This window comes from Budorcas taxicolor, chromosome 11 (assembly GCF_023091745.1).
Source record: "Budorcas taxicolor isolate Tak-1 chromosome 11, Takin1.1, whole genome shotgun sequence".
NCBI lineage: Eukaryota > Metazoa > Chordata > Mammalia > Artiodactyla > Bovidae > Budorcas > Budorcas taxicolor.
In genome coordinates, this window is record NC_068920.1 from 152,814,222 (window position 1) to 152,839,495 (window position 25,274).

At 40.3% G+C, this 25,274-nt stretch overlaps 1 protein-coding gene across 1 annotated transcript; it reads left to right on the plus strand.

Moving 5' to 3' along the window:
• Window positions 1-1,117: 1,117 nt before the first annotated feature.
• Window positions 1,118-24,682, plus strand: LOC128056266 (olfactory receptor 1J2-like). The gene is made up of 3 exons (XM_052648978.1): window positions 1,118-1,610; window positions 22,049-22,061; window positions 23,749-24,682. Exons 1-3 carry the CDS (start codon window positions 1,118-1,120, stop codon window positions 24,680-24,682), a joined length of 1,440 nt encoding a protein of 479 aa, XP_052504938.1.
• The last annotated feature ends 592 nt before the right edge of the window (window positions 24,683-25,274 follow it).

A 25,274-nucleotide genomic window follows, 5' to 3' on the forward strand; every position in this document is an offset into this window, starting at 1 on the left:
GTGCTTATATAGTATGTGAATTTTATTTTTTAGTTAACAGACCACCATGTTCTCTTGCTCTATTATTTCATGAACATTCCCATGAGCAAATCTAATTGACATGAAGAAGAAAGAAAAATAATAATGTCAGCAAAGTGTTAGACTACAACAAGGAAATATCAGTTATGAATCACTGGCATAAAACCTAGGTTAGGACTATGAAAGTTATTCAGTAAATTATATCTGCCAGATACTTAAGATGAGCTTTTTTTTTTCTTTTTCTTTTTGGCAGATCCAGGACATGATTGGAAAAAGCCAAAGCGTTTACTGATTTTTTAAATTAAATTAAATTAAATTAATTTATTTATTTACTGGTGTTTTGAAAACTTGAATAAAATGATCTGGTTAGAATTGAGGGAATAAGTTTGGAATTTAAAAGGGAAACTGTTTTTTTTCCTCCATGTCCCATGAAAATCTCTCTACAAAGAATGATGGCAGATTGAAAATGCTGAGGAATGGGAAGCCATTCTCTTAAGAGAAGAACTGATCATATTACATGGTATGTCACTAGATCTTTTATGTTATTGACAAAGACTCCTGTCTTTAGTGCCTTCATTTGATCAGTTACATGTTTTCACCAAGTCTCCAAATCCCAGTTTCTGGGGGACACAGAGCAGTCCATTGGGTTGTCTCATCTTGATCCAATCCACAAAACAAAGTATAAGCTAAAGTGTGTGAGAGGCATGCAGAAGGTTAAGAAAGGCCAGCAGATCAATTGTAGAGTCTCTGCTAGTATTTCTAATGACTGGTTACTGACATAGCCATGCAGCCTAATATTCTATTAATAATCTCCGATTTCTGTTATAAACTCCTGAACTCCTCAGGTTTGAGCCTGATTTGATATAATAATAATTCTAATGTTACATGGTTTCTCCAAAAGAAATAGTGCTGGTTTCTAGGTGGACATTTTTATCCAGACCATCACTAGTCCATTAGTGGAGCAAAGAGCATGAGCCATTCAGGCTAAGATTCATGTACTAACTTGTTCAAAAGTATGTTTCATTATGTGATAGTCATAATGATTTCTCATGCTTCCACATTTTCATCTCTTTTTTTTTCATCTCCAGCAAAAGAGACCATGGGGAGGGAAAATCAAAGCAGCGTGTCTGAGTTCCTCCTCCTGGGGCTCCCCATCCGGCCAGAGCAGCAGGGCATGTTCTTTGCCCTGTTCCTGGGCATGTACCTGATCACGGTGCTGGGCAACCTGCTCATCCTCCTGGTCATCAGGCTGGACCCTCACCTTCACACCCCCATGTACTTCTTCCTCAGCCACTTGGCCTTCACTGACATCACTTTTTCATCAGTCACAACTCCAAAGATGCTCGTGAATATGCAGACACAGAGTCAATCCATCTCGTATGCTGGGTGCATTTCCCAGGTGTATTTTTTCTTAATGCTTGGGTGTCTTGACAGCTTTCTTCTCACCTCAATGGCCTACGACAGGTACGTGGCCATCTGTCACCCCCTCCACTACATCACAATTATGAGTCAGAGCCTGTGTTTCCTGTTAGTAATTGTGTCCTGGGTCCTATCCTCTGCTAGTGCCATCTTACACACCCTCCTCCTGGCCCGTCTCTCTTTCTGTGGAGACAACCTTCTCCCTCACTTCTTCTGCGACCTTGCTACCTTACTTAAACTGTCAACCTCAGATACCACAGTCAATGAGCTGTTTATCCTCACTGTGGGAGTGGTAGTCATTACCCTCCCATTTGCATGCATATTGGTCTCTTATGGTTGCATTGGGGCCACCATCCTTAGGGTCCCCTCTACCAAGGGACTCTACAAAGCCTTGTCTACATGTGGGTCCCACCTCTCTGTAGTGGCTCTGTACTATGGAACAATTATTGGACTGTACTTTTTTCCCTCATCTAATAACTCCAATGACCAGGATGTTATTGTGGCCATATTGTACATTCTGATCACTCCCATGCTAAATCCTTTTATCTACAGTCTGAGAAATCAGGATATGAAAGGAGCTCTGGGAAATATACTTAGTAGAGGAACATTTTCATAAGGATAACCTTTGTTTCCCTATTAATTGAATCCCACACAGACAATGTGAGTATCCTTTCCTCTCTGATTAGTTACTTCTAAGTGAGTCTCGATGTGCCCTTCTATCTTCAGTCTCTGCTTCAGCTTGGACATAGCTTTCTTCTCTGTTTAATTTTTTGCTCATTATAGAGAGGGAGAGATTTTACAAATATACCTGCACAACTACCATTTCCTTCCCCCCTCCTTTTTTCTGTGATATTCATTGTTCCACAAACACTGAAGAAAAGTTTTTGTAGTCACAACTCTCACTGTTTTGGTGAGGGGGTGTGGATAATTTACAGACCTTATGTAACAAAGCATTTTTCCCTTCTCAAGATAACAAAAATATTATTTCTGGTTGGCTTATGATTTTATTTTTTAGTTTAATTCCATAATACATTTAAAAGTTATCTTTTGAGTGACCTTAATTAGAAATCTATTATTAATTCTATCTGTAATTTCTTCTCAAAATATTATATATTTTTACTTTTAAAACAACCTCCTGTTGCATTTTTTAAATCCCTATCTTTTAAGCTTTCATTGAAACATTTCTTTTTCTGTGGCTATCTTTTTTTCACAAATATAATTGTATATATTTAAAGTGTACAATGTGAAAATTTGATAAACCAGACAACAATAAATGCTATATGGTATCACTTATATGTGGAAACTTTTTTAAAATGCTGATTTCATAGGAACAGAGAATAGAATGGTGGTTACCAGGGGCAGGTTGTAGTGGGAAGTGGGTAATGTAGGTCAAATGGTTCAGTTTTAGTTGGAAGAAGAATAAGTTCTGAGGACCAAGCGTAGTGTGATGGCTAGTTAATAACATGGTATTGCATACTTGAAAGTTTCTGAAGATGGTTCACAAGCATTATCACTACACACATGAAAAGATTAACTAAAGAAAGTGATAGATGTGTTAGTTATCTTAATCTTTTTCACAATATATATGTATTTTAAATCATCACCTCCAATTAAAATAAATAAATTTATATTAAAAAAAATCATCACATTGTATACTTTTGTTTATAATCTTTTATAAAAGAAACACTAATCTGTTTTATTCTCTATGGCTTTTTTGTTTATTTTCAGCATTATGTTATTATGAAATTATAGTGACAAATATTTTTGTGCATTACTTATTATGTACAAGCAAGAGATTATGTAAATTATATACCCAGAAAAAGAATTATTGGACTGTAGATGTGTATGTTCAATTTAATTATCACTGCTAAATCTTCTGAAATAGTTGTACCAAGAAGTCAATTTGAAAAGACTACATACTGTAGGATTCCAACTATATAAGATGCTGGAAAAGGCAAACTGTAGAGAAGAGAAAAATTTCAGTGGTTATCAGGGGTCCAGAGTTTGAGGTGGGAGAAAAATAAACAGAAGAGAGGGGATTTTTAGGGCAGTGAAACTATTCCGTATGATAATATAACAGTGAATACGTGTCATGATGTATTTGTCAAAAATTTTAAAACTGTACAACACAAAGAGTGAATTCTAAATATAACTATGGACTTTAATAAAATATATCGATGATGGTTCACTCATACCAAATGTACCAAATGGATGTAAGATGTTTATAGCTGGGGAGCCTAGGTAAGGGTCGGGGAGAAGTTCCTGGACATTTTCTGCTCAATTCTTCTTAAACCAAAAACTACTCTAAGAAATACTCTATTAATTTTTAAAAAATCAGCTTTAAATCAGTATAATTTAATTATTATTGTCTGGTAATCTTTAAATGTCAAATATTTTCCATTAGAGCTTTTTTTTTCCATTTCTATAACTTTATTTATTTATTTATTTTTGTTGTTGTTTTAAATTTCCTTTATTGCAATCTCTTTATTTTATTTTTTTGATATAAATTTATTTATTTTAATTGGAGGTTAATTACTTTACAATATTGCATTGGTTTTGCCATACATCAACATGAATCTGCCACAGGTATACACGTGTTCCCCATCCTGAACCCCACTCCCTCCTCCCTCCTCGTTGTCTGAGTATGAGAGCTCCTATTATTTTACTTCTTCAACAATACTTGATACTAATAAATTTCTAAAGTTTTTACAATTCTGGTGAGTAGAAAATTGTATCTCATTGTAGTTTTATTTTCTATTTTCCTGGTAATTGATGACATAGAACATCTTATCCAATGCTTATGGGATGTTTGTGGCAGAGATGGTTAGCTGTCCACCAGAATTTATGATCTCTTTCCCAAGTGTGAAGCTGGCTCTGGGAGACAGCTGCCACATTTCCTGCTAATCTAGGTGTGGCTCTGTGGCATGTCCTCCCCAAGGGAAAAGAATGTGTGCTATTTTCTGGCTGGAATTTTAAAGAGGGTTGTGTGTTTTCTCTATTGTCTGGAAGCAGATTTATCTGCAGTCCTGAGAGATCACTGGTCTTGGTCCCTCATTTACCACATAGTGAAATGCCATCTACCCACTAGAAAACCCACTCTGAAACATTTGCAGCCATCATTGTTCCTACTGGTACAAGATTTTCTTCTGTGAAATAAATGATTATGTCTTTTCCCCACTCTTCTATTGAGTCATTTCTCTTTTTTTATTGCAGTACAGATAGACTTCATATAATCTTGAAATTAATCCTTTGTCATATTTGTATATATTGTAAATGTTGCCCATTATCGGAAGCTTGCTACTTTTGCTTCTTACTTTCTATTGATGTCTTAATTTTAAAGTGATTAAAGTTATTAATGTATCATTTTATGATTTGCGTTATTGACTTTAAAGTGCTTCCTTGAGAAAGTCACCGTGAAAATGGCAAACATTGTATTTTACAGACAACAAGAAAGGGATGTGACATCAGAAAAAGTGTAGGATCTGAAGAAAGGTAGACTCAGATTTCTTCTCAGCATCATGAACGTGCATAAACAGTAGGAATACTCCGGTGTAATATCCTCTAATACAATTTACTATAGGTGAGTTCAACATTAGGTGGGTCTACCTTGTACAGGGTAGAGTTGTTTAGCAAAATAATCTACAGCGAAACAGTTATGGTATGTGGGTTAACTGACTGTCACAAACATCACTCCGGTGGGGGATGGTGAAAGTCGGGGGGGGGGGGGGGTGCTGTGGATGTGCTGTGACAGGGGTATATAGGAACTCCATGCTTTACACTCAATTTTGCTATAAAACTAAAACTTTAAGATCTATAATTTAAACAGTAAGATCTATAATTTAAACAGTAATATCTATAATTTTAAAAAAGACAGATATGGCACTGTAGTGTCAGTGTCAAGTCTTTCAAACTCAAACATCAATTAGTATCAACCAAACACACACAAACAGCGTATGACGAACAGCTGTTATGTGCAAGGCATTGTCCAAAGTCCAGGGGAGGTTCATGACTTTGGAAAATAGCAGCGATTGAGCATCTAGAGTAAAACCATGCCCCTGAGCTGTTAGTACAGCGTAAGAACCTGAGCTGGGGGTCATCAGAAATAGAATAATAGAATATCAGTAGTATATCTCTTTTTTTTAATGTAAATTTATTTTAATTGGAGGTTAATTACTTTATAATATTGTATTGCTTTTGCCATACATCAACATGAATCCGCCATAGGTATACACGTGTTCCCCATCCTGAACCCCACTCCCTCCTCCCTCCCTGTACTATCCCTCTGGATTGTCTCAGTGCACCAGACCCAATCATCCAGTATCAGGCATTGAACCTGGACTGGCGTTTCGTTTCACATATGATATTATACATGTTTCAATGCCATTCCCCCAAATCATCCCACCCTCTCCCTCTCCCACAGAGTCCAAAAGACTGTTCTATACATCTGTGTCTCTTTTGCTGTCTCGGATACATACACACAGAGGAAACCAGAATTGAAAGAGACACGTGTACCCCAGTGTTCATCGCAGCACTGTTTATAATAGCCAGGACATGGACGCAACCTAGATGTCCATCAGCAGATGAATGGATAAGAAAGCTGTGGTACATATACACAATGGAATATTACTCAGCCATTAAAAAGAATACATTTGAATCAGTTCTAATGTGGTGGATGAAACTGGAGTAGTATATCTCTTGCTAACAATTGAACAGGCTTCAGTTTTTGTAACACTTTGGACATCTATGTCTCAGTAGGGTTTTGTTCTAGCATTTGGTAGTATATTGTGTGATTTTCAGTGTGGTTTGTATGAAATATATCTGAATTTTTAAAAAGCAAAAAAGTATTTCCCTGACTCATGTACATAAAGATAGTGTGACATTTATGTAAAAATTAAAAACTTTGCCTCTGGTTCTTGTTATGTTTTGGCTATACCACGTGGTTCGTGGGATCTTAGTTCCCTGACAGAGATCAAACTCTGGTCCTGGGCAGTGAGAGTATGGAGCCCTAACTACTGGGCAGCCAGGGAATTCCCTGCCTTTAGTTCTTAAAACACATGGAGCTGTTTTTAATGCAGTAGGAAATAAAGATTTCGTATAATGTTTCTTCATAGTAATAAGGAACTTCTAAAATTTAATTTTTAAAGAGTTCGTCCTTTCTTCACCACTCTACAATAGATGCCCCTGACTAAAATTGAAAGTATCAATCTGACAATTTCATCTCTATACCAAAAAATAGACTCAGAAAAATGATGGGCAATTTTGATGTGGAAGTATTCCATAAGGATTTGCTCAGAAGAGTTGAACAAAGGTGCTTGCTTAGCCAACTATTGCAAGAGCTGGAGAATGAAGGTCAGAGGAGTGGCCCTTGAAGGTTAAAATAGCAACAACTGAAGATTTCAGCCTAAAACGTGAACTAGATGGTTTTAAAAGTTTGATGGTTAGTAGCTGAAAAATCTCAAGAAATACTGACAGACTCCTAAAAACATCTCAACCTGCTGCAGCCATGCAGGCAGCTCTTAGAAGCCCACCAGGAAATTTCTGTGAACTTCACTTTTGCCTGTTTCTGCCTGTAATGTAATTACCTCCAGAAAGTAACGCCTTCTCCTTTTCTGGCTTGTAAATTTCTCATGAGTTCTCATTGCAAAGCATTAAGCTTGAACAATACAAAAAGGAAAAATCTGGAAATGTTTCCAGCCTCACTGCTACAAGGAGGGGAAGACTTAGCAGCGGGTGATGATGGTGCTAAATTCGCAATAGTCTAGTAGTGCATAAGGACAAGAAAGGTGGGGTGGGGTAGAAGTCTGCAAGTCCTAGGAAGAAGGTGAGGGATGTGTGATTCAAAACCACCCCAAATGAGCCCATTTAGATCAGCTAACCTTGTGTCTCGATGGCACCCCACTCCAGTACTCTTGCCTGGAAAATCCCATGGACAGAGGAGCCTGGTAGGCTGCAGTCCAGGGGGTCGCGAAGAGTCGGACATGACTGAGTGACTTCACTTTCACTTTTCACTTTCATGCATTGGAGAAGGAAATGGCAACCCACTCTAGTGTTCTTGCCTGGAGAATCCCAGGGATGGCGGAGCCTGGTGGGCTGCCGTCTATGGGGTCGCACAGAGTTGGACACGACTGAAATGACTTAGCAGCAACCGTGTGTCTCAGCTGGTAAACAATCCCCCTGCAATGCAGGAGACCTGGGTTCGATCCCTGGGTTGGAAAGATCCCTGGAGAAGGGAAAGGCTACTCACGCCAGTATTCTGGCCTGGAGAATTCCATGGACTAAACATGTCTCAAAAAGTCGGACACGACTGAGCGACTTTCACTTTCACTTTTCAAACTGCAGCTGGCCACAGAAGCATGAGCAAGACCAGCCACATCCCGAAAAACCACCATCCTGAACTGAATCAGCCAGGCCTCAACCAACCCTCAGAATTGTAAGTAACCTAAACATTTTTTTCCAAAAGAAACACTTTACAAAAACCTCTCATGTCCTCCTCTTAGCATTTTTTAGATCTAACAATCTAGATCTTTAGCCTTCCTCTAGTTTGGGAGTCTCAGGAGTTATGGAATTGATTATTGGACATTTCCTATAAACATCTTCACTTTATGTCTTACAACACACTTTGGTACCTGGTGTCTATCAGATCTTGGTTTCTCAGTTGAAACAGCCAGTTTGTTGTCCTGAAACATACTGCCCCCTCTACTAGTGATCATCAGGGTGAGATAGAATGTGTATGTCTGGATAATTTGGATTTGTTAAGTCTCAAGTAAAGAGACATCTTCTCTAGGAAGCTTTTCATGTATCCTCTGCCACTAGGCTGAGCTAACTATTCCTCCCCGGGACACAGTGTTCCGCATACATGACTATAGGCCTTGGCAATGCCAATGCAGGAGATGCAGACTCGATCCCTGAATTGGGAAGATCCCCTGGAGAAGGAAATGGCAACCCACTCCAGTATTCTTGCCTGGAGAATTCCACGGACAGAGAAGCCTGGTGGGCTACAGTTCATGGGGTTGCAGAGTTGGACATGACTGAGCTACTAAACAATAACAAAAACCACTCTGGAGTCAGACAGCCAAGATTCAATCCTTCTTTTCACTAACTGTGATCCTAAAGCATTCTCCACCTCTTTGAGCCTGAGTTTCTCAACATATCTCTGAGGGTTGTTGTCAGGATTAAAGTAGAAAATTTTATCACATAGTAAATTTTTTTTTTTACTTTACAATATTGTATTGGTTTTGCCATACATCAACATGAATCTGCCATGGGTGTACACATGTTCCCCATCCTGAACCCCCCCTCCCACCTCCTTCCCTGTACCATCCCTCTGGGTCATCCCAGTGCACCAGCCCTGAGCATCCTGTGTCATGCATCGAACCTGGACTGGTGATTTGTTTCACATATGATGTTACATATGTTTCAATGCCATTCTCCCAATCATCCCACCCTCTCCCTCTCCCACAGAGTCCAAAAGACTGTTTTATACATTTGTGTCTGCTGTCTCACATACAGGGTTATCGTTACCATCTTTCCAAATTCCATATATATGCTTTAGTATACTGTACATAGTAAACTCTTTGACTGGCACCTGAAACAATAGATGTGATATTTATTTTGTTATTGATTATCTGCAAGGGTCTTGGGAGAAAGTAAATCTGGGTTATATTCCTGAAGGACAAGAGAAGTACATTTATTATGTGGGAAGAGAAATATGTTCTGGGGAACTTCCCTGGTGGTTCCACTGAGAGGGATGTAGGTTCGATTTCTGGTTGGGAAACTTAAAAGATCCCGCATGCCTTGCAGTGTGGCCAATAAAATAAAATAAAATAAAATTATTTTTCTTTCCCTGAACGATCTAACAGGACTCAGGGTCTCTGGATGCCTAGGTGTCTGGGTGCAGGAGGAACCATATTCTCACCAAAATGGAAAATTCTTTAGATACAGGGATGTGAACATTCAAGCACATTTTATAAAACTTTAAAATCTGGGGAAGGGCCAGCCCTGACAGCTTCCATTTAATGGCACCAGCCAAAGTGACATAGCATCCTCAAAGTATTTTCCAATCCCCATTATCCAAGAAAAGAGCAAATTAAGTTCTATAAAGCATATCCCACCTTATTATTCCCCCAACGAGGGTAAGAACACTGTCAATAAAGATTTCTGAGTGACAGCTAAGAAAGGGAGACAAGGGAGCCATATTTTCAATAATTTGTATTTACCTGTAATTGAGGAAATAGAATCACAGGGACTGTTTTTAAAGGAAAGGTAAATATCAGTTGGAAGAATATGTTCTCTTGCTCAAGAGTTTTCTCAAGCCCCCTTTCATGTCTTTATTTCTCAGGCTATAAATAAAGGGGTTCAACATGGGAGTGACCACAGTGTACATCACTGAAGCAATTATGTTACTGTCATTGGTGCTGTTGGATGGTGGAAGAAAATATACACCAATAATTGCCCCGTAGTAGAGAGTCACTACTGAGAGATGAGAGCCACATGTGGACAAGGCTTTGCAGATGCCCTTGGCAGAGGGTGCCTGGAGGATAGTGGCCCCAATGTGGCCATAAGAAACCAGGATGCAAACAAATGGAAGCATAATGGCTGTTAACCCTGCAGTGAAGATTACCAACTGGTTGAGGGAAGTGTCTGAGCAGGACAATTTGAGCAGGGCAGCAAGATCACAGAAGAAGTAGGGGATAGTGTTGTCAGCACAGAATGACAGCCGGGCTAGGAGAAGGGTGTGCAAAAGAGCACAAGCACAAGCAGTGACCCAGGATCCAAGCACCAGCTTGACACAGACACTCTGGCTCATGATGGTGGTATAATGCAGAGGGTGGCAGATGGCCACATACCTGTCATAGGCCATCGAAGTGATCAGGAAGCTGTCCAGATCAGCAAGGAGTATGAAAAAATATGTCTGTGAAAGGCATCCTGCATAGGGGATGGATTTGCGCTTAGTCTGCATGATCATAAGCATCTTAGGGACAGTGACTGATGAGAAAGTAATATCAGTGAGGGCCAAGTGGCTGAGGAAGAAGTACATGGGGGTGTGGAGGCGAGAGTCTAGCCTGATGAGCAGAATGATGAGCAGGTTGCCCAGCACCGTGGTCAGGTACATGCCCAGGAACAAGGCGAAAAACACACCCTGCTGCTCTGGCCAGATGGGGAGCCCCAGGAGGAGGAACTCGGACACACTGCTCTGGTTCTCCACGGTCATCAGCTGGAGGGGATTAGTAGGGAAAGTTGAAGGGAAAAGGTGAATGTCTTGGGATAATAAGGTGATCATCGTGGCAGAGCATGATAAAGATGTTCTTTTGATTTAGGGAAGGTCTTCATCGATATTATCTTACATTTGTACCATATTTTGCTGTATAAATGTAGCAAAAGTGTAGGTTTCTTTCTCAATCTGGTGCCAGACTCTGCAAATGACAATATTAACAGTTAATTTTTGTTAAATACTATCCTTATTCACTGTTCCTATAGCTTCTGTGTAGTAACTGACGTAATATTCTTCAGAATGGGAGCTAGGTAGGCACTATTAATATTATTATTTCCACTTTCCAGATGGGGTACCTGAGGCAGACAATCTCCAGACCCTGAAGTAAGAAGGGAAGCTGGGATTTGGACCCAAGCACGTTGACTCCAGAATTTGTTCTCTGGAAGCAAAACAAATTATTTGACATCAGAAATCTCTTTGCCCTTCACAATTTTGTGTGTAATAATGTTTAATTCTGCATCCTCTTCTTCTGTATACCCTCCATGATTATTTCTAATTTGTTCATTGGTTGTAGACCCAGAATCTATCAAAGACAATTAATGCATACACACTGTAAGTTTGTTGATCAAATACAAGATGTCATATCCAATTAAAATCATTATGGCGGCCTCTTTAAGAAACTTACATCAAGGATCATTGGAGTGCATGTGTCTTTTTGAATTATGGTTTTTCTCAGGGTATATGCCAGTAGTGGGATTGCTGAGTTACATGGTAGTTCTATTACTAGTTTCTTAAGGAATCCCCACACTGTCTTCCATAGTGGTTGGATCAATTCATTTTCCCACCAACAGTGCAGGAGTGTTCCCTTTTCCCCCACATCCTCTCCAGCACTTATTGTTTGTAGATTTTTTGATGATGGCCATTCTGACCAATGTGAGATGCAGATATAGAGAACGGACTTGCAAACACAGCAGGAGAGGGAGAGGGTGGGATGAAACTGAGAGACTAGAACTGACATGTATACATTAGCATGTGCAAAATAGATGGCTAGTGGGAAGCTGCTATACGGCACAGGGAGCTCAGCTTGGTACTCCATGATAGAGAGATGGAATGGGGGTGTGGGAGGAGGCTCAGGAAGGACGGGATATATGTACACTTACAAGTGATTCATATCGTTGTAGAGCAGAAACTAACACAACATTTTAAAGCAGTTATCCTTCAATTAAAAAATAATAAATACATTTTAAAATGCTAGTGTGAAGGAAGAAATAGATCAGCAATAGGGCTGCCACTGTTGGGGAACTGGGTGAGGAGTGTGCTGTGATAGGGGAAGAATAAACAGTGGTTTGGGAACAACAAGCAGGCTATTAAAAGGTTAGACAAGAAAAAAAACCAGAAACTTACATCAGGTCTTGTCCAAGACCCAGGCTAAATCCTAATCATCCAGGGGCCCCATGTTATTTATTTGCTATACAGTATGACAATCAAATAAGAACAATCTAAAAGCCAAATGGATGAATGGATGGATGGATAAAAAAGTTGTGGTATATATACACAATGGAATATTACTCAGCCATAAAAAGGAACACATTTGAGTCAGTTCTGATGAAGTAGATGAACCTAGAACCTATTATACAGAGTGAAGTGAGTCAGAAAGAGAAAGATAAATATTGTATTCTAATGCATATATACAGAATCTAGAAAAATGGTACTGAAGAATTTATTTACAGGGCAGCAATGGATAAACAGACATAGAGAATAGTCTTATGGACATGGGGAGAGGGGAGGAAAGGGTGAGATGAATGGAAAAAGTAACATGGAAACTTACATTACCATATGTAAAATAGATAGCCAACTGGAATTTGCTGTATGGCTCAGGAAATTCAAACACGTGCTCTGTATCAATCTAGAGGTGTGGAATGGGGCAGGAGATGGGAGGGAGGTTCAAAAGGGAGACGATATATGTATACCTATGTCTGATTCATGTTGAGGTTTGACAGAAAACAACAAAATTCTGTAAAGCAATCACCCTTCAATTTAAAAAAATTTTTAAAAGCCAAATGTAATTTTTAAAGGAATTCTAATCTTTTTCAGTGTCTCTAAAATAGCCTATGAGATATTTATCTCCTTACCCAAATCAGTATTTATCCAAATTTCTATAAATATTTTAAAAAGAGGAGGTAAGAAATCACTAGAACCTATCAAACTTTATTATAAAGCAATACCAGTTACAACAAATGATATACTTTCAGAAGCACAGACCAATAAGGCAGTGGAGAGGAACAGAGAGTCTAGAAACAAAGACACATTTCTAATGAGGACTTGGCCTCACCATCACTCTGTCAACTGGATTCCAGAGGACACCATGTACCGCCATGAAGTAAGAGACCCTGAAGTATACTAATGTATATATATGGAATTTAGAAAGACGGTAATGATAACCCTGTATGAGAGACAGCAAAAGAGACACAGATGTATAGAACAGTCTTTTGGACTCTGTGGGAGAGGGAGAGGGTGGGATGATTTGGGAGAATGGCATTGAAATATGTATAATATCATATATGAAATCAATTGCCAGTCCAGGTTCGATGAATGATACTGGATGCTTGGAGCTGGTGCACTGGGACGACCCAGAGGGATGGTACAGGGAGGGAGGAGGGAGGGGGGTTCAGGATGGGGAACACGTGTATACCTGTGGTGGATTCATGTTAATGTATGGCAAAACCAATACAATATTGTAAAGTAATTAACCTCCAATTAAAATAAATAAATTTATATAAAAAATGTGGGAATCAGATATCAGATTAGCATATCTATGAATTCGTTACCTTTAAGTCTCTCGAGAAACCTATATGCAGGTCAGGAAGCAACAGTTAGAACTGGACATGGAAAAACAGACTGGTTCCAAATAGGAAAAGGAGTACATCAGGACTGTATGTTATCACCCTGTTTATTTAACTTATATGCAGAGTACATCATGAGAAATGCGAGGCTGGAAAAAGCACAAGCTGGAATCAAGATTGCCAGGAGAAATATCAAAAACCTCAGATATGCAGATGACACCACCCTTATGGCAGAAAATGAAGAGGAACTAAAAAGCCTCTTGATGAAAGTGAAAGAAGAGAGTGAAAAAGTTGGCTTAAAGCTCAATATTCAGAAAACGAAGATCATGGCATCTGGTCCCATCACTTCGTGGGAAATAGATGGGGAAACAGTGGAAACAGTGTCACACTTTATTTCTGGGGACTCCAAAATCATTGCAGATGGTGACTGCAGCCATGAAATTAAAAGACGCTTACTGCTTGGAAGGAAAGTTATGACCAACCTAGATAGCATATTCAAAAGCAGAAATATTACTTTGCCAACAAAGGTCTGTCTAGTCAAGGCTGTGGTTTTTCCTGTGGTCATGTATGGATGTGAGAGTTGGACTGTGAAGGCAGCTGAGTGCCAAAGAATTGATGCTTTTGAACTGTGGTGTTGGAGAAGACTCTTGAGAGTCCCTTGGACTGCAAGGAGATCCAACCAGTCCATCCTAAAGGAGATCAGTCCTGGGTGTTCATTGGAAGGACTGATGCTGAACCTGAAACTCCAATACTTTGGCCACCTCATGCGAAGAGTTGACTCATTGGAAAAGACTCTGCTGCTGGGAGGGATTGGGGGCAGGAGGAGAAGGGGACGACAGAGGATGATGGCATATGAGTTTGAGTGAACTCTGGGAGTTGGTGATGGACAGGGAGGCCTGGCATGCTGTGATTCCTGGGATTGCAAAGAGTCGGACACGACTGAGCGATTGAACAGAACTGAACTGAAGTCTCCCAGAAACAGATGAAAGATAGTTTGCTACTTAGTCCTAGAGGCAGAAGCTTTTCTGGCCAGATTTCTAGCACCTCAGACCCAACCCCTACCCCCAACTCTTCATGGAGTGTGGGAAATGAGCAATGCAATACTCTCTTCTAATATTCCCAAGATTCAGATATTGGGGGACAGCTTTTCTTGGGGGAACATGCAGAGTTATGCCTGTGTAGTGTGATTTGCAGATCCACATTGAACCTCCTGTATCTCTACCCAGAATTCCACCCTCCACAGGCTGCTGGTACCAAAAATTCTTTCAGTTAGATAAAAACTTAAAGGTTCCAATTATAGATTAGGTTTAGGAATAAGTAATCCTGGGAGAGAGAGCCATAGGGATTCACTGAGGCAGAATGACTGGGAACTGTTCATATTTGGGGGCCAGATTTGAGTGGCTGAAAAAGGGCACTGACCTCTTCAGACAAAGCAAGGAGGGACAAAGTGGGGAAGTATAGGAAGAAGAAGAGTGGAGGCTGTAGACGCTGAGGGTCAGTTTACTATCTTTCCAGTTTGGCTGAATGACTACGATAGGGCTAGAAATAGACACGTTGTTAACAAAATCTTATTTGGCACTTGATCTGCACCAGGTGATTTTCAAATACTCTTTACTTCTTCCCTAAACTTTTCAAAATAGTTATTCAGATCCTCATTAGGGAGGTGAGCATTGAGACTCAGTGGCAAAACTTGCCCAATCTTATAGTACTAGTATATGGTGACCCTGGGATTTGATCCCACGTCTACCTGGCTTCAAAGATCATATTCTTCCCACTGTATTACATGCCCTCATTAACTATATCCTCAGATAAGACAGTACTTGCTGCCTCAGTTCAGTTCAGTCGCTCAGTCATGTCCGACTCTTTGCGACCCCATGAATCGCAGCACGCCAGGCCTCCCCGTCCATCACCAACTCCCGGAGTTCACTCAGACTCATGTCCATCGAGTCGGTGATGCCATCCAGCCATCTCATCCTCTGTCGTCCCCTTCTCCTCCTGCCCCCAATCCCTCCCAGCAGCAGAGTCTTTTCCAATGAGTCAACTCTCCACATGAGGTGGCCAAAGTATTGGAGTTTCAGCTTTAGCATCATTCCTTCCAAAGAACACCCAGGACTGATCTCCTTTAGGATGGACTGGTTGGATCTCCTTGCAGTCCAAGGGACTCTCAAGAGTCTTCTCCAACACCACAGTTCAAAAGCATCAATTCTTTGGCACTCAGCTGCCTTCACAGTCCAACTCTCACATCCATACATGACTACTGGAAAAACCATAGCCTTGACTATACAGAACTTTGTTGGCAAAGTAATGTCTCTGCTTTTGAATATGCTATCTAGGTTGGTCATAACTTTCCTTCCAAGCAGTAAGCGTCTTTTAATTTCATGGCTGCAGTCACCATCTGCAATGATTTTGGAGCCTAAGAACATTCAGAAATACAGGGAAGGAAATCAGAAAGTTTGAGGATGAGTGGAAAATTTGTGGTTTCAAAATAAGTGCCTAGATGATCATGTCAATGATACTGATAATAAAATTATAATAACAATCATCTTTTAGCCACATATCTATTGTTTGAATAACATGGGTCAGCTGCTGCGATGTACTTAATATCATATTATATCTAAAAGGACCACAAAAAAGCATCATTCTCACTTAAACAGTTGGAAAGTTGGACTTACAAGTGTAAATAATTTGCCCTAAATCATTCAGCAAGAAAATGATGAACAGATCATTCGATTCCATATTTATCTGATTTCAAGCACATGTTCCCAGTCACCATGCTACACTGACTCCAGAAAAGTCAACTGACAGAAAGGAGACATCGGTTACATATTCCTCAGTAAAGAGAAAAATGTGAGATCTGTTATTTCCCCCAAAGCTTTTGGGTGGATGTACTGCATCAGTCCTTAAATAAATAATCAGAAGTGAATAGAGAGACTAGGAGACCAGCTACTGAATTTATAAAGACAACTGCTTACAAAATGAATTTCTCAGGGCCCCAGTACAAAAGGAGATCAAACTCTGATCAGTATTTTTCATAGACTACCTAATTTCTATCAATAAGTGAAAGGTTAAGGCAATTATGGTACACATCTATTGGAAGTAACATCGCGTAGCTGATAAAATGAATTCATTAAGCTTATAATATGATTTTTGAAGGAACATAATAGAAAGCTTCCCAGGTGGCACGGTGGTAAAGAATTCATCTGCCAGTGCAAGAGACACAGGACACTTGAGTTTGATCCCTGGGTTGGGAAGATCCCTTGGAGTAGGAAATGATAACCCACTCCAGTATTCTTGCCTGGAAAATTCCATGGACAGAGGAGTCTGGCAAGGTACTGTCCATAGGGTCACAAAGAGTCAGACATGAATGAGTAACTGAGCACACACACATGTTTACTACTATTTGCAAAAAAAAATACAGATTATATTATTATTATTAAACCTAGAAGGTTTTGCTCTCAGCTTGCATGCATGCCAGATACCCATTGTGAAAAAGAGAACAATTTATTAAATGGGAAGGTATAAATGCCAAGAAATTATGGTTATTATGTCTAACTAAGTTATTGAGATGACACAACAAAATTATAAAAGTGCTAAGCACAGTATAATCATCTTCCAGATTTTGTACCAGACCATTCATTCATTCACACACACACACACACACACACACACACACACACACCTGAGTGAAATCTATAAATACCACCCTTACCTAACTCAGGAGTGATGAATTCAGATACTCTGAGCTCAAAGTTATGACATGACTGAAGTGACCTAGCATGCAGCATGCAAGGGTATGAATATGAACTAATTTTTCATTTTCTGTCCAAAACACTTTGATCTGGAAAAAGAAAAAAAGTCACGCACTCAGTCTTGAAGTGGGAGGAGGTACACTCTTCTTTTCACCAGATCCAAGGCAATGACAATGGTATCCATTTTTAGCAGCTAGGTTGGGACCCAGGAGACCAAGGGTACCAATTTCTGGCAAGGAACAACTTGGGAGTGATAAATGCACTTCCCTTAACCATTCCCAGTAGATGTATCTTCTCCAGATACCACAGATAGTCGATTCCTTTGGGAATACAAATGAGGACTCATTATTTCAGATTCTTTTAAATAATGTTTGCTTCTAGGAATTCATTTAACCTTCTCAATCACTTTTGAGGTAGATAGTAGCTTTCCCATTTTATCACAATGCATACGTTCTCAGTCGCTCAGTCATTTCTGACTCTGTGTGGCCCCATGGGCTGTAGTCCACCAGGCTTCTCTGCCCATGAGATTTTCCAGACAAGAATACTGGAGTGGGTTTCCATTTCTTCCTCCAGGGGATCTTCCCGACCCAGGGATCTAACCCGCATCTCTTATGTCTCCTGCATTGGCAGGTGGATTCTTTACCACTGAGCCACATGGGTAGCCCTTTATTGCAATAAGAGTGGCTCAAAAGAAAATGGTCAGATGAGGATTCAAACACAAACACGCTAACTTCACGTCTAAAGCCCTGCTCCATTGCACCATGATGCCTGTCTTTTCACAGTGGGCTCTGAATAGTGTGAATTTCTTCCTTCCACATTCAGTCTGGAACTGGGAGGAAAGTTGCTATTAATTCAGTCTTGAACTGGGAGGAAAGTTGCTATTAATACTTGTCCCTGGGGAATAAAGACATTTAACAAGGAATCATTTGGTTTCTTCTTCTCAGAAATAGAATTTTCTCCTTCTTACAGAAATAATTGAATCTATACAGGGATTTTTCGGTGGTCAGTTGTGACAAAAACAGTAGCTGGCACATAATTAGAGCTTAAAATATATTCTTTAGCCGTAAGTAGGAGTGTGAGAAGCCATCAGTGTCAGAAATCTACTCCATTTTGACTGGCAAAATTTAAAAAAAAGAGATACAGAATCAAGTGGAGGAGATAGCATTTTACTCAATATTTTCCAAGAGTGTCTATTTAGTCATTCATAAAAATATTGTTTAACTACTATGTGGCAAGGGTTTTGTGAGGGATTTTGAATAAAGATTTGAAAACATTTGTTTTCTCTAAAAGAGCTCCCCATATAGTGAGCAGGAAAGACAAAACAGTGCGTGTCAAGTGTTGTAACAAAGGCAAGTGGTGAGAGTTATGGGAGCACAGAGGAAGGGTGCCAAATCCAAATTCAAGGAGTCAAGTAAGGTAGGTTTTAGGAAGTTACAGATAAGCAGAGACCTAAGACAAAAAAGAAAAGGGGATGACAGAGGATGAGATGGCTGGATGGCATCACCAACTCGAAGGACGTGAGCCTGAGTGAACTCCAGGAGTTGGTGATGGACAGGGAGGCCTGGTGTGCTGCGATTCATGGAGTTGCAAAGAGTCAGACACGACTGAGCGACTGAACTGAAGACAAAAAACAAGTCAAAGGTGACATGGAGAGTGTGAAGACAGAGCACTTGAAAGAGAGAAAAACAGAGGAACAGGAAAAGGCATGGGAAAGAGAAAAGGCAAGAAATTCAGGGAACTATTCAGGAAAACTGAAGGGCTGAAATGTACACTTCATCAGGGGAAGAAGTTCAGGATGTGGCAAGAGAAATTAGCAGGAATGAATGGTGCAGAACCTTGGAAGTCATGTTGAATTATTTTCACTTTTCTACTGTTTGCCTTGTACTGAAAAAAGCTTTCTTTAGAATTATAGTTAGGAAAATATCTAATTGTGGTATAGTTTTTTAAAAGATAATAAGTAGTTATAGCTTAGTTTCTATCAACGAGGGAGGGGTAAAAGTCACTGTGGTATACTCCCATTGGAATATTATGTAACTGTTAAACTGATGTTTATGTAAAGCTTATGTATAATTTTTGAAATAACATAATAGAAAATTTGTATATAGGCATATTTACAGCAATTTGCAAAGATACAGATTATGATTTTCTTAAAACCTAGAATCATGTGCTCCAAAATGTTAAAGAGAGTATTTTGTTGTTGAGAGCAGAGACATAAATGTATTTTTTAAAAACTTCTGGCTGTAATATTTATATAACCCTGCCTTTCCAGTGTTCTTGCCTGGAGAATCCCAGGGACAGGGGAGCCTGGTGGGCTGCCGTCTATGAGGTCGCACAGAGTCGGACACGACTGAAGCGACTTAGCAGCAGCAGCAGCAGCAGCCTTTCCTTTATAAGTATTGAAAGTATTAATTCTGTGAACTGTTGCTGAGTCATGGGAAAGGGAGAGTCCAGGAAGAAAAATCGATGGGTTGACAAACTTTAAGAAGAGGATAAGGACTTCCCTGGTGGTCCAGTGGTTAAGAATCTACCTGCCAATACAGGGCACACAGGTTCAATCCCTGGTGCAGGAAGACTTAACATGCAATTAAGTCTGAGAGTCACAACTACTGAAGCCCGAGTACTCTAGAGCCCATGCTCTGCAACAAGAGAAGCCGCTGCCATGAAAAGCCCAGGCACGGCAACTAGAGGGTAGCCCTTGCTCACCACAACTAGCGAGAGCCCATATGCAGCAATGAGGACCCAGAAGAGCCAAAAATAAATTAGTTAAAATTTTCTTTTAAAAAAGAAGAGAAATGTAGGTTGAAAAAAAGACCGTCAAAGATTATCTCAAGCTGTAAACACCACTTTGTCCTGTGTACCTCACTCCTAACAATCACTAGTGGCACAACAAACGATCATTTTCTTCAAAAAGTCAATTTTAAAGAATCTGAAGCTGTTAAATTTTGAGTCAACTTTTCTGGGTCATGTGTGTCAACATCCTTTCCCATTTCCAAGTTTGTTTCCTTGTGGGTTATTTTTCATCTATTTTCTTTCCTTCCCGTCCTTCCTTCTTTCTTCCCTTCTTTTTTTCCTTCCTTGAGAATTGTTTTCATTTGATGTAACCAAACCCACGTTTGTCAATAAAGCAATAAAATCTCTAAACAAAAAACTGCCTCTTGCCAGTTTGCATTGCATGATGACCACCAGAGAGATAAAACACAAAATCATTTCCTTTGGGTTACCTGGTGGGTATGGCCCAATAAAAGTCTTTTGAGTGGGATAGAGTTCTACCTAAATTCTCAGACACCACTTGGTCATTTGGCTACCTGGACCTCACTGGAAATAGTAAATTTTAAAAAATAACTCTCTGGAGTTAATCTTACGCCAAAATGTGAATAAACCTGGGAAACAGAACCTGAAACAGAGGGAAGATTGAGGGTGCCTGAGATTCTTTCTCCGTGGGCTCATTCCATAAGGTTCCAACACAAACATCCTTCCCATAGGACAGATTTCCTAGAGGAATCAAGGGGGAAATTGGGCAATTAACCCAAGTCTGATGGACATCTTTAAACTGTAAATTACAAGTTCTTTTCCCTATCCCCTAGGGTTTCTTCCTTGGCTGGTTATACTCCTCCATTCATAGATGTGGGGCTGGTAGATAGGAGTGAGAGTCTGAGCTTGTAGCTTTTCTTTTTGATGCTCAAGAAACGTTGATGACCTTGGAAGCTAATATTCAGGTCCCCTAAAGACAATCTCAGGACATATTTACCACCACACACTGAGTCATAAATGCTCTTAAGGTCAGTATTGGGGATGGAATGGATTTTTTTTTTTCTCAGCAATATATAAGTTAAAGTAGGGTATGCTGCTGCTGCTGCTGCTGCTAAGTCGCTTCAGTCGTGTCCGACTCTGTGCAACCCCGTAGACGGCAGCCCACCAGGCTCCGCCATCCCTGGGATTCTCCAGGCAAGAACGCTGGAGTGGGCTGCCATTTCCTTCTCCAATGCATGAAAGTGAAAAGTGAAAGTGAAGTCGCTCAGTCGTGTCCTACTCTTCACGACCCCTTGGACTGCTGCCTACCAGGCTCCTCTGTCCATGGGATTTTCCAGGCAAGAGTACTGGAGTGGGGTGCCATTGCCTTTTCTGAAAATAGGGTATGGAAGAGGAAAAATCAGAAAGCTGATTTTGGCATGGAAAAGGGAGAAGTAAAAAGAGAAAATAAGAAAGAGTAGGGAGAAGGAATAGAGGCGTAGAGGGACAAAGAATGGAGATGCGGAGGCAGAGAGAATGAGGACTGAGAGAGAAAGTAGGAGGAAATGAGAGAAAAATAAAGTGAAGGTGGGAACAGGAAGAGAGAAAAAAGCAAAAAGAGAGAAAAGTGAACCAGGAGATAAAACAGAGATTCAGAGAAGCAGTCTTTCAGGAGGAATTCTACTTGCTTTGGGTTCCGACAGAGTCCAATTGCTGAATGCAGAAGGGATATTTTTGAATCACCGTTGTGACCAATAGCAAATGCTTCCAATGGGTAGTAACCTCATGTCCTTACGTATTAGGTAGGAGTTTGCTCTGGGAAGCTATTGTTTTTTTGTGGTATAGAAGGTGTAAGTTAAGGGAGGACCCAGGGATTTTGTTGCACATTGGTGCCCAAATAACCAAAGTATTTGAATATGCCTGAAATCCCCCCCATTATTGGTATATCCGTTTCTTATTGCCACTCTAACAAATTGCACAAACTTAGTAACTTTAAAAAAAACCCCACATATTTATTGTGTTACAGCTCTGAAGGTCAGAAGTCTGACTTGTTGGCATTTCTCCTGAAGACTATAAAGGAGAATTGTCTCCGTGCCTTTTCCAGCTTCCAGAAGACACTTGCACTCATTGCTTGTAGCCCTTCCTCCATCGTCTATGCCAGGAGCATAATGTCTTAAAATCTCTCTCTAACAAACTTCTGCTCTCCACTTCTACATTTAAAGACACCTGTGATTACACTGGGCCCACCAAGATAGTCCAAGGTAATCTCATATTAAAGTCAGATGATTAGCAGCCTCAATTCCACCTGTAGCTTAATTCCTCTCCTGCCATATCCACAGGTTCTGGGTATCAGAACATGGACATCTTTGCAGGTTACTATTTCTGCTTACCGTAACCAACTAGCAGGTGTATTAAAAGGTAGGATCCAATAAGGAGATGAAAGTTCGGGATAGAGCTAAAATTTCACTTATTTTGGCATCTTTTGATAACAGTCCTTATTTTTTTTAATGAGATGTTATTATGTTGCATAGAGAGGAAAGAGAATGTATTAAAAATGATATACTTTGAATATATAGGGCTTCCTTTATAGCTCAGTTGGTAAAGAATCCACCTACAATGCAGGAGACCCTGTTTAATTCCTGGGTCGGGAAGATCTGCTGGAGAAGGGATAGGCTACCCACTCCAGTATTCTTGGGCTTCCCGTGTGGCTCAGCTGGTAAAGAATCCACCTGCAATGTGGGGGACATGGGTTTGATCCCTGGGTTGGGAAGATCCCCTGGAGAAGGGAAAGGCTACCCATTTCAGTTTTCTGGCCTGGAGAATTCCATGGACTGTACTTTGTATGTATAAGATGTTACATCATCTCTTAGCCTTCTATGTACAAAATGAACCATAAATAAATTTGCATGAAATATTTGCTGGGAGTCAGATTGGTCTTTGTTTCTTAACATAACATAGGATCCCAGAGAACGTACAACCACCAAAGAGAAGGGAGTCTAAATAACATCAAATGGAAATCTGTCTTTCCAGGAAAGTTGGAACAGAGATGTCAGCAAGATTGAGGACGGTGGGGATGAGGAAGAAGAGATTGGAAACATAGGAGACACACACAGATTTCTTAGGGTCTTTAAACCATATTAAGGTTGTTTCACTTCATCTTAAGATTCATGGGAATCCTTTGAGAATTTTTAAACAGGGGAAGTCATTTAGGTTTTCAAAAAAGAAATACAGGTTTTTAAAAGAATCTCTCTTTGGCTGCAGGAGGGAGAATGGATTAACATAATCCAGAGTCTCTTAAGGACCCTCTGTGAATTGAAAAAAAATGCAAAATATGTGTATATGATGAGTGCTCTTTAGCAAATACTTTTTTTATCGTTTCATATGAAAAGTATAACTGTCATACAAAATCTAACAGCGGTTGTTGAAATCAACTCTTCTAAAGGTTGCTGTGCAATGGTTGATGATCCTCACCACAGAGCACTCATGGGGCAGTAAAATAAATGGCTGCGTCATCATGTACTCACCCTCGGCGACACAGATACACGAATGCTATTTTGCTAGTGAATCAAGAAAAGGTGGTTCTCTTTCACAGTCCCTAGCTGATAATTTTTTCTAATTCCCTTATGTGTCAACATATAAGGAGTATATAAGAAATACGTTGTTTCCCACTTCCCAAAATCAAATATATATTTTTTACATGACTGCTAAAATTATTTCAGAAACCTTCATATTCTCAATCATTCTTCATCCGCAGCAGACAGGAGAGAAGAATGAGGAGGGAGAACCAGAGCAGCGTGTCCGAGTTCCTCCTCCTGGGGCTCCCCATCCGGCCAGAGCAGCAGGGCGCGTTCTTCGCCCTGTTCCTGGGCATGTACCTGACCACAGTGCTGGGCAACCTGCTCATCATCCTGCTCATCAGGCTGGACCCTCGCCTCCACACCCCCATGTACTTCTTCCTCAGCCACTTGGCCCTCACTGACGTCTCCTTCTCATCTGTCACCGTCCCTAAGATGCTAGTGAGCATGCATACCCAGGACCAATCCATCCCCTATGGAGGGTGCATAGCACAGATGTATTTTTTTATATTTTTTACTGATCTGGACAGCTTCCTTATTACCTCCATGGCATATGACCGCTATGTTGCTGTATGTCGCCCCCTTCACTACACCACCATCATGAGGCAGGAGCTGTGTGTCTTCCTAGTGGCTGGATCCTGGATCCTGTCTGGTGCCAGCTCCCTTTCTCACACTCTCCTCCTGACCCAGCTATCCTTCTGTGCTGACCACACCATCCCCCATTTCTTCTGTGACCTTGGTGCTCTGCTCAAATTGTCCTGCTCAGACGTCTTCCTCAATGAGTTGGTCATGTTTACAGTAGGCGTGGTGGTCATTACTCTGCCATTCACATGCATCCTGGTATCTTATGGGTACATCGGGGCCACCGTTCTAAGGGTCCCTTCAACCAAAGGAATCTGCAAAGCATTGTCCACGTGTAGCTCCCATCTCTCTGTAGTGACTCTATACTATGGGTCAATATTTGGGCAGTACCTCTTCCCAACACTGAGCGATTTCATTGACAAGGACATCATTGTGGCTGTCATGTACACGGTGGTCACACCCATGTTGAATCCCTTTATCTACAGCCTTAGGAACAAGGACATAAAAGGGGCCCTGGGGAAACTCTGCAGTAGAGCAATGATTTTCTTCCAGTGACACCCAACTTTTATTTAAATCAGAACCTCATTTTGATTCATCTCTTGTATTTGATCTTTCCATTTGAATATAACTCAAAACTTTAATGTCTCCAAACCCTAAGAAAAATGATGGCATGTTGCATTTACTTGACAAATGTTCATTGACCAGAATTTCATTCCCTTATTAGCAGTACTCTCCTGGTGTGGATAAAAAGGAACCCTCTGAACTGTTGGTAGAAATGTAAGTTGGTTCAGTAACTATGGAAAACAGGATGGAGGTTTCCCAGAATTTCCATATGATTTAGCAATCCCTCTCCTGGGCATATATCCAAACAAAACTGTAATTCAAAAAGATATATGCACCCCTATTATGTTCATAGCAACACTATTTACAATAGCCAAGACATAGAAACAACCTAAATGTCCACCAACATTTAGATGAAGGGATAAAGAAGATATGGTATATATATATACAATGGAGTACTACTCAGCCATAAAAAAGAATGAAATAACACCAGTAACAGCAACATGGATGGACCTAGGGGTTATCAATTGTACTTACATGAAGTAACTCAGAGAAAGGCAAATACATATGCTATCTCTTATACATG